We start from the raw sequence: 9736 nt of genomic DNA, 5'->3' as shown, positions 1-9736 counted from the left end.
TTACAGCCAGGGTTCTTCTCCCCCTTTCCCTCTCCCCCTTCCCGGTGCAACGAGCCTGCCCCGCAGGTACCCCCAGTTCCCACCCGCCTCCCGAGGTTGAGGGTTTCCCGTGGGTTTTTCCACGCCCCCCCCAACACAGAGGTGTTATCCAGGAAGACTCTAGGCCGTGTCCCGGCCTGCGAGGACTCGCCGCACCGGGACAGGACGTGCTGGTGTCTGCTGCGGGAGGGGGGTGGTCTCCCGCCCCCTCCCGTGAGCTGGCAGTCCCGCAGGGTCACCCCTCCGCAGGGTCACCCCGAGTTCGGCTGCGGGAAGAAAATTATTTGTAATTAATCGTGTGCTGAAAGATGATGTGATGGGAGCGTTCGCGCTGCCACTGGTCCCCGGGCTCCGGTCCCCCCGGGTAGTGTCCCAGCCGCTCGGTTATAAATAAACCCCTTTTTTTATAAATAAAAAAAAAGTTTAAAAGTGATAAAAACAGAGCAGACACAACCCCCAGGAGGCCGTTCCCAAAACAAATTCCCCCCCCCCAGCTCGGAGGAACGTGTTCCCCGTGGGACCGAAACTCGCAGTGGGGTCACTTCGCGCCCTGAAGGGTCGCGCAGCCCCGCGCAGGGATGCTGAGAGGTGCGCAGGATGCGCGTCCATAGCAGGGCGTTGGGGGCGAAGGTTCCGCAGGTCCGGAGGCCCAGCCGGGTTCGGTGCGGTGATGCCCGCGGAGATGCCGCGTTGCGCGGGGACGCAAACTGCGCGCTGCCGACTGGCAGGACGCGGCTGCGCGGGGCGGGCTGGCGGGGTGTGCTGGGGGCGGGCAGGGGGTCCCGAGCTTCCCCCCGCGCGGCTGGGAGTGATTTTCCACCTCTCCATTCGTTTCTGAAATATTTTTAATACCTCGCCGAGTTTAGGGGACGGGAGGGAGGAGGAGGGGGGCACCCTCGGAGGAGACGCGGCGGGGGCCGGGCAGGGGCCCGCCGGGATTCCGCGGGCCTGGCCGCGGCCGCGCAAGGCGCGCACCTCGGAGGGGAGCGCGGAGGCAGGTCCGCCCGCGTCGGCCGGGCTGGGCGAGCACTAGATGGAGTGATGCATTGGCGACGGGGAGGTTTTAACCTTCAGGGGGAGGAGCCCCGTTTAACTACAGGCATTTGTTCTAGGGCAGGTCACTTTAATCTCTTTAGCTTTAAACTGTCCAACTCGCAACTCGCGTTTCTCTATAAGGGATCTTTACCACCTCCCTGCCTATGCGGCCGGACTGCCGTGCCTCTCCCCGAGCAGAGACAACCGGCCTCCAGGCACTGCCCAGACCTCTTCTTCCGACACCCTTAAAATAACACTGTTAGTAATAAGTGGATTTGCTTTTGTTTTTCTTTTTTTGTTGAGGGTTTTTTTTTTGTCCTTAAAAAAAAAAAAAAAAGCCAAAAAGAAAAAGCAACCCCCAAACAACAAATCCAAACAGCTCCTTGTTCCTTTCTGTGTGGAATAAACACCTGCAAACTCCCCCAGGCAGCCCGGCGCCCCTGCCATGGATTCCTTTAAAGGTGGAATGAATTTGGAGAGACTGCCCGAGAGCTTGAGACCCCAACCCTCTCATGACATGGCTTCCAGCTTCCATTTGCAAAGATCCTCGGAACCCAGAGACCCGATCGAGAACTCAGCCAGTGAATCCTCCGACACGGAGGTGCCAGGTAACCCCCCCACCTCCTCCCTCCTCCCCCCCCCCCAGACCCCGCGGTCCCGGCCCGTTCCCCCCGCGCCGCCTCCCCCTCCCCACCGGTCCTTCCTTTCGCGGGGCGGTCGGTGGGTGCTTTGCCCGCACCCCACGCACGACCAGAGGGGATGAGAGTTGGGACACAGGGGGACAAGAGCTGCCGGTGATCCCGGCGGTTCCATCCGAGAACCGGAGAGGGGGGCAGGGGCCCTCTCGGAGCTGCCGCCGTTACCGGCGCTGACAGCCCAGCGAGAAGGCAGCCGCGGCTCCCCTGCCCCAACCCAGGAGCTGCTCCTTTTTTTTTCCTTTTTCTTCTTTTTTTTTTTTTCTTCTCTTTATAAAAAACACAATTATTAATTGATGAGCTCGAAGGGAAAAGGGGGGCTCTTCGGGGAGTGCGGTTTTGCCGGATGTTTCTGAAATAATGTCAGCTTTTGCCCGGGTTTATTTTCCAGCTCGGGTGGTGCAGAGACGGAAAAATGATCTCTCTGTCAAAGGACGGGAGGGAGGGGGAAAAAAAAAAAAAAAGAAAAAAAAAAAAAGATGTTTAAAAAAGAAAGAAAAGCCCCGCGAGGCAGGAGAGGCGGCGTGGGGCCGGGCGCAGACAGCGCAGGCCTCCGCGGAGGGGGTGTGCGCGGCCGCGGAGAGGTTTCTCGCTTTTCCCAGCTGGAAAGGGTCCCCGCGCCCTGACCACCATGTGCGAGGGCTGCAGGGAAAACTGTGGTTTCCCAGTTTGTATTTAATTAAAGTAGCAACATTTCTAGAACGACGAGAGAAGCTAGGAGAAGGAAACAAAAGCTGCAGGAAGGAGCGAGATACCCCTTCTCCACCGAGAGCCTTTTCAGGGGGGAGTTTGTCTCTTAATTAATTGTAATTTTGAAATAGCTGATGCTGTTCTGCGGAGTTTTATCAGGTCCTATAAGCTAGAGAGTGGCTGCGGCAAGAGTCGGTCCCGAAGTGGCACCCGGTGATAAACAGGGTTTGAGTTGTGCCTCCCAGCCTGATTCGCAAACAAAGTTAGGGACCGGCGTCTGGAAGGGACTCCGAGATTAGAGGGGATTATTTGAGATTAGAGAGGGAGATTTGCTCCATTTTGCCCTACCCCTGTGTGTGACCCCTCGGTGCTGGAGGAGGGCCGAGGACCTGCCTGTTTTTCTCCTACGAGAAGCTGCAAAATACCTTTCACATTCATTTGTTATTTTTTTAAATGAAAAATATATATCAATTTACAAACGCCCGCGAAAGCTCATGTGCAGCATGATTTGAAATTGTGTCACAGCCTTGCACAGAGGCCGAATTTTAAACGAAATCGTGGCAGGGTTAAACCCGAGACAGGGCGAGGGGCGGTTGGGACGGATCCCACCGCCTTCCTATCACCCCCTCCCCCGGCTCCCTCTCGGCCCAGTTTCTCCGGGCTTTTCCCAGCCGAAAGCCAGAGGATTTGTCTTTGCGAGGATTATTTTGGTTTCTGTTTCCTCGCCACCGCTGGGCCCTGCGGCTCAGCCAGTCCAGGAGCCGGGGGGGGGGCGGAATCGGTGGCGATGGGGTCTGTGCTGCAGAGGCCTTGTTTGCTCTGCAAACCACTTACAGCAGCGAGAGGCCAACCGGGCTATAATCGACCACTTTTGGGGTTTCCGACAAACCTTGGGAGCCCGCTCGCCCCTCTTTGGCTGTGGAGGGTGTCCAGGAGAGGAGCGATTCAGGGGTGACTTTGCAAGGACGAATCCTCTCGGGCTTTGGATGCAGCCGGCGATTATTTTTAGACTCCCGCTTACCTTGCAGAAGTTGGAGCAGTAGAAATACCGTCGGGCCCATCGCAGCCGGGATAAAACCCTCTGAAATTGAGGGGGGGAACAAAACACCAAAATCTACAAATAAAACAACCCCAGAACAGTCTAAAAGGGAAAAGTCCCCTTAAGTTTCCTTGAGGCAGCAGCAGGACCAGGGGGCCGGGGATGGCCGCACCTTTCCCCCTTCCTGCCGGGGCCCGGGAGCACATTTCGTTCAGGCCTTTGAGTCCCTTTCCGAGCGCTTTAAGCGGGTCAAATCCAGCTGAAACCTGGGTTGGAAAAGCCAGACAGCCCGTTACGAAAGGCGAGCGGGGGTTTGTCCTCCCGCTGTGGCGGGGATGGGACTGGATTCCTGCTTCCAATCCGCGCAAACCCCAACCGCGAAAACGCTCCTTCCCCCCCCGCCCCCCGCCTTTTTGCTTCTTTCGATATGATTTTTGCAAAGGGTTCCCTCAGCCTCAGGTTAAAATAAACACTAAAATCCTAAAAGGGGCAAAAGAAAAAAAAAAGTAAAAATAAATGAGTGGGAGAGTGTAGAGGCGAAGAGAGAGGGTGCCTTTTGCAGTGATTTGCTGCTGGGTTTTACACCCTGCCCTTCCAAAGTTTGCTGTCGCGGCCGAGCACAACAAAGACAATGGAGCAAAGATCGCTCCTCAGGTTGGAGGGAGTGAAAAGGTGCCGTGGGAAGGCAGAGCGGCTGATGCTGGAGGAACCCGATCCCGCCTCCGCTGCTCTCCCCTCTCGGGCCCGTTTGGAGCCGGAGCTCCCTGGGGGTCCCGCTGCCTCCCTGGGTGTCCTGGGCTCTCCCCAGAGAGCCAGGTTTGTCTGCGGGGGGTTCGGTGGGTGCAGGACCCGGTAGGACCCCCGTAAGTGTCCCTCTGACGGGCGGGCAGGCCTGGGAGGGGGGGGTGTCTTGGCTGCAATTGTGTGCTTGTATTTCTGTTTGGGGGGAAAAAAAAACAAACAAACTAAACACAAGAGCGTGAGCCAAAAAAAAAAAAATTAAATAATAATCGCTCCCCCAAAAAACCCACGAAACAAACAAAAAACCCCAACGAAATCAAATCCCCACCGCAGAAAAGGAGCGCAGCGGCGAGCAGAAAAACGAGGACGGGGCCGCCGACGACCCAGCGAAGAAGAAGAAGCAGCGGCGGCAGCGAACGCACTTCACCAGCCAGCAGCTGCAGGAGCTGGAGGCCACTTTCCAGCGGAACCGCTACCCGGACATGAGCATGAGGGAGGAGATCGCCGTCTGGACCAACCTCACCGAGCCCCGAGTCCGGGTAAGAGGGGTGCTCAGCCCGCGGGGATGCAGGGCTCTGCTCCGGGCTCCGATGCGGGTTTGGTTTGTTGTAATTTTTTTGCGAATAATGCCCGTTTTGGGAGCCGCTGAGGCGGTTTGAGAGCAGCGCTCGGCTGCTGCGGGCTTTATTTTAATGATTAGTGTTGGGATCCAGGATGGAGAGGAGAAATTCAGCTCCCGGCTGCGGAGAGATGCTGTCCGGAGAGGGCTGTGACCGTCGGGCCCGCGCTTGAGGACGGGCCCGAAAAGTTGGGTACGAGCAGGGCAGGGGGCACGGGGAGGCCCAGGCTTGGGAAGGACACGGTTGTGGAGGGAAAATCCCCCCCTAGACTGGCCTAAACCCGTCGCGGAGCTAGAGTAGAGCTCCAGCGGCCCTTCCCCTTGCACTGGTTCTGGTTATTCCCAAAAATCCCAGTAATAACGATCACCTCCCAACAAACCGCTGCTCGATGCCCGCTCCTCGGGGCTCTCCGCGATCCCCTCCCAGTCCCCTCGGTGCGGGATCTCGGTTCCAGCCCCTCCCGGCCGCGCATCTTCCGCGGCTGTTTGCAGAGGCCACCGAGGGGCAAAGCGAAGGACAAGGCTGGGGAGCGATGGCTCCAAAGTCAATAAGGGCTTGTAGACACATACGTGTACGGCGAAGGCGCCTGGGAGCCGATGCCACCATCGAAATAAATAAATAAGTGTATATATAGCCTCGGCAGTTCCTTAGAGAGATTTACGGGTGAAATATCCTGGCAATGAACCACCGGAGCGGAGCGGCTGGGGCTCTATCGATCCCGAGACTTTCTGTCCGCCGTGCCCGGGGCTGTCACGGTTTCTCCAGGTTCCCTTTTGCAATTCCTCCCGCCCCCTGGGATATTTTCCTCCGCGATTTCGACACTGGCCGCGCGTCCCAGCCCAGCCTACCGCGGGTTTAGGGAAGAAACCCGGGAGAAAACGGGAACGGTGGAGAGAAGTTTCGCCATCCCCAAAAGCCTACTTTTTTTTCTTTTCTTTTCTTTTCTTTTTTCTTGGCAATCAAACCGCCAGTGACCAAATCGGATTACAGAGATTCTGCTTTAAACCTTTCAAGAATAAACACCCAGCTGCAATGGGGGAAATGCATCTGAAAGCATTGTCTTAATTGAGTTTAAAACAAAACAAAGCCTGAGCGGAGTCTAAACTGCATTAATATTGGCGAAGTATTTCAGGAAGCAAATAAAACTAATATATGAGTTGCCATTAACATAATTTCGTTCTCCCTCTCTGTGGAGATGTTTTGGTTTGATGTTCTGAGATTGCAGATTGCAAATCTAACCTTAATTTGCTATGAGGGCCTTCCTTTAAAATGTCTAAGAGCCATAATTAAAACTATTACCCTCATTTTCAGGAAATTCCTGTCTGGAAGCACCTTCCGAGGAGTATATTACAGGTTTTGAACATGTTGGCTTTCGTTTCCTATTTATACGGGATTATTTTAATTATTGTTATTTTTTAAAATAGACGCCGCCATCCATACCCACCACCCGCCCCGAAGTTTCCATCCTTCAGATCGATGGCTAATAATAATTAAGATATTTTTTTGGTCCTAGAGGGGAGGCCCGAAGTCCTGCTCCCCACATCCTGGCTCCGGCGGGTGTGCGGAGAGAGCGCAACCTCCGCGGGGCCGGGCGCAGGGAACAGCGCGGTGTCCGCAGGGAGCCCGGGGGGAGATGGAGGAAGCCGAGGAGGAAAGGGGGGGGATGCAGCAGGAGGGGCCCGCAGGCCGGGAGCAGCCGGGAGACCGGACGATGCTGGGTTTTAACCTGGAAAAAGAATTCTGGGGCTGCCCGGCTTCCATCGCGGGGCCTCAAACGCTTTCCGAGGGCCAAAAAAAAAAAAAATTAAAAATTATATAATTTTAAAATAAAATAGGAGAGAGCCTGGATCAGGTTTTTGCATCAAACACCAGGAGCGGCCCCCGCTTCTCCGTTCCCTAGACGGGGCTGTAAATTCTCGTTAGATATAAAGACAGAAGCTGCATCTATCCAAGGGCGATGCAAGGATTGATTTTTTCTTTTTATTTTATTTTTTTTTAAACCTAAACATACTAATCCGATCCCCTGTTTTATGATCTCTAACAGGGGACTTTTATTACACGGCATTAGCGCTGGGAAAGGCGGCGGGGCCGGGGCGAGCTGGCCCCTTGGCTTGCTCCGGGGAGAGGGGCGGCAGGAGGGGTCCGGGGGGACGCAGCCGAGGCCGTTGCGCGGACACCCGCGCAGCCCTCCTTCGCGGAGAGGCGGCTGCGCGCATCCCCTCTAGCACATCCCGTTGCCTAGGGAGGGATGCGCGCAGATGTGCGCGCAGGCACCCCGCGGAGCGGAACTCCCGGGGCAGGGGGCTGCGGCAAGAGGCGGTGCGGGGGCCGCGGAGGTGGGGGTCATCGGTCGGTCCCCCTTTCCCTTCGCATTCCGGTGCCGTCGGCTGCCCGCGCTCCCCTGCGCGCATCTGCGCTCCGTGCGCCCCGGTGGCTTTGGCCCCGCACTCACCGTGCCGTGTCGGGGTGTCCCCGTCCCTCCCTTTTTCTTCTTCCCCCCCCCCCCAGGTGTGGTTCAAGAACCGCCGAGCCAAGTGGAGAAAGCGGGAGCGGAACCAGCAGATGGACCTGTGCAAGAACGGCTACGTGCCGCAGTTCAGCGGGCTGATGCAGCCCTACGACGACATGTACGCGGGCTACCCCTACAACAACTGGGCCACCAAAAGCCTCACCCCGGCGCCTCTTTCCACCAAGAGCTTCACCTTCTTCAACTCCATGAGTCCCCTCTCCTCGCAGTCCATGTTCTCGGCTCCCAGCAGCATCTCCTCCATGAACATGCCCTCCAGTATGGGCCACTCGGCCGTGCCGGGCATGGCCAACTCCGGCCTCAACAACATCAACAACATCAGCGGTTCCTCGCTCAACTCGGCCATGTCCTCGCCGGCCTGTCCCTACGGGCCACCGGGTTCGCCTTACAGCGTCTACCGGGACACTTGCAACTCCAGCTTAGCCAGCCTCAGACTGAAATCAAAGCAGCACTCCAGTTTCGGCTACAGCAGTTTGCAAAGCCCCGGCTCCAGTCTAAACGCCTGTCAGTACAACAGTTGACGGACTTGACACAAACCACCTCCGACAAAGCACCGCCGACAAAGCAAAGCAGAAGCACAGCGACGTTTAAGGGAAAAGGGGGGGGGGGGGGGGGGGGGGGGGAGGGGAATATAATTAAATAATAAAATAACATTCAAACCCGGTGATTAAAAAGCTAAACCCGAGCAAGTGAGAGAGGGGAAAAGAAAAAAAAAAAAAAAAAGAAAAAAAAAAAGAAAACACCACAAAACCCAGCCCAACCAACCAAAAAACAAACCCAAAAGCTCCGCGGACTTCGACTGTCTAGAAAAAAATAATAATAACACAAAGCAACGATGCAACGAACGAAACAGCGCTTTAAATAATAATAATAATAATTAAAAACAAGCCACCAAAAAACCGTAAACGGACCAGAAAACTTTTGCAAGAGACACCGAAATCCGGTACATGGATGAGTTGCAATTTTTTTTCTTCTTCTTCTTTTTTTTTTTTTTTTTTTTTTTTTCTCTGGATTATGCGGGTTGTACGTGTTTACTTGAACTTGCACAGGAGTCGGTAAGGAGGCCGCTTCCCCGAGGGGGAGGGCGGCGAGGGGAGGGGGGGGACGCCTCGGTGGTGAGAGCTGGTGGGACGGTTCTTGGCCGCTTGTCGCACGGGAAGAGTTTGGTTAATGTTTACGACTGAGAAACAGAATCACACTCGGAAAAAAAAAAAAAATTAAAAATAAAAGAAAAAAATAAAAGGGAAGAAGGGAAGACAAAAAAAAAAATATAATTCGCAGAGTAGAATCTGCGGGGGAAATGGTTAAAATATTAGGTATGAAACTATTAAAAATAATAATGACAAGGGTCAACCACTTATATAAAGGTTATATTTATATCTACCGTTGCATTGTGCCGGATCATTGTCCTTGGCCGTTGAATAAACTGTTTTAAAAATGCATGATTCTTGATGTTTTTTCTTTAGTTGGAAGCTATAATCCAGTCATTCCTGACACTAAGCAGCTCAAGGTTCCTACCTCTTCATCCTTTCCAAAAGACTGCAGTATCCCCGCTCGGGAGAGAGCACAGAAACCCTCCAGCGATCCGAAAACTGCTCAGCATTTTCCCCATCCGAAGTCTTATCCTGATAATGAAATTATCATTCACCTTTATTTAAATGCAGGGGGTTGTTGGTTTTGCTTTTTCTCTTTAAACCCCCCCCCCAAAAAAAAAAATAAAAAAAATAAAAAACAAACAAACAAAAAAACACCAACCCCCTTTTTAAAGCGCCTATTACCAAAAAAAATAATAATTTTCAAAGACAAAATATGGTCTTTCATGAAATAAATCCAGATACTGCATCTCTGCGAAAGAAAAGGGCAAACCTCGGAGTCCGGGAAGGTTGCTTAGCAAAGCTGAAAAGTGTTCCTTGATTTTCTAACCGTGAAGGAAAAACAAGGAACCAAAAAGACACACACACACACCCCCAAAAAAAAGCAAAAACAAAACCCGATCTGAAGGTGTTATTATCTTAAGGTGTTATTATGTAAATGTAGATACTTTAACAAGTGCTTGTTGGAAAAAAAAAAAAAAAATGGGGGAGGGGGGGGAAGGGAACGATAAATATGATTTTTTTTTATTAATACGCATACAAAACGCATATGAAGTTTAATTGCAGGCATATTTGTTGCTTATTTTTGTCGATACTTATTACCTGTAGATGACAAAGAAACATAATATAAAATGCACACGGTACTTCTTTCCCAGTGTATTTCACACCTGTGGTAAACGTTACGCTGGATGTTTCAGTTATGCTGTTGTGGATAAGGATGCAGTATATATATTGTTTTATAAGTTATGTTTTGTGAT

At 53.2% G+C, this 9736-nt stretch overlaps 1 protein-coding gene across 1 annotated transcript; it reads left to right on the top strand.

Annotated features, from left to right (window-relative positions):
• The first annotated feature begins 1225 nt into the window (after nt 1–1225).
• PITX1 (paired like homeodomain 1) lies at nt 1226–7952 on the top strand. The gene is made up of 3 exons (XM_051631147.1): nt 1226–1682; nt 4573–4778; nt 7368–7952. The coding sequence occupies exons 1-3, from the start codon at nt 1520–1522 to the stop codon at nt 7905–7907; spliced, it is 909 nt and encodes a 302-aa protein (XP_051487107.1). The 5' UTR covers nt 1226–1519; the 3' UTR covers nt 7908–7952.
• Nucleotides 7953–9736: the final 1784 nt, after the last annotated feature.

This window comes from Apus apus, chromosome 13, assembly GCF_020740795.1.
Source record: "Apus apus isolate bApuApu2 chromosome 13, bApuApu2.pri.cur, whole genome shotgun sequence".
NCBI lineage: Eukaryota > Metazoa > Chordata > Aves > Apodiformes > Apodidae > Apus > Apus apus.
This window is presented reverse-complemented; position numbering and strand designations above follow the sequence as displayed.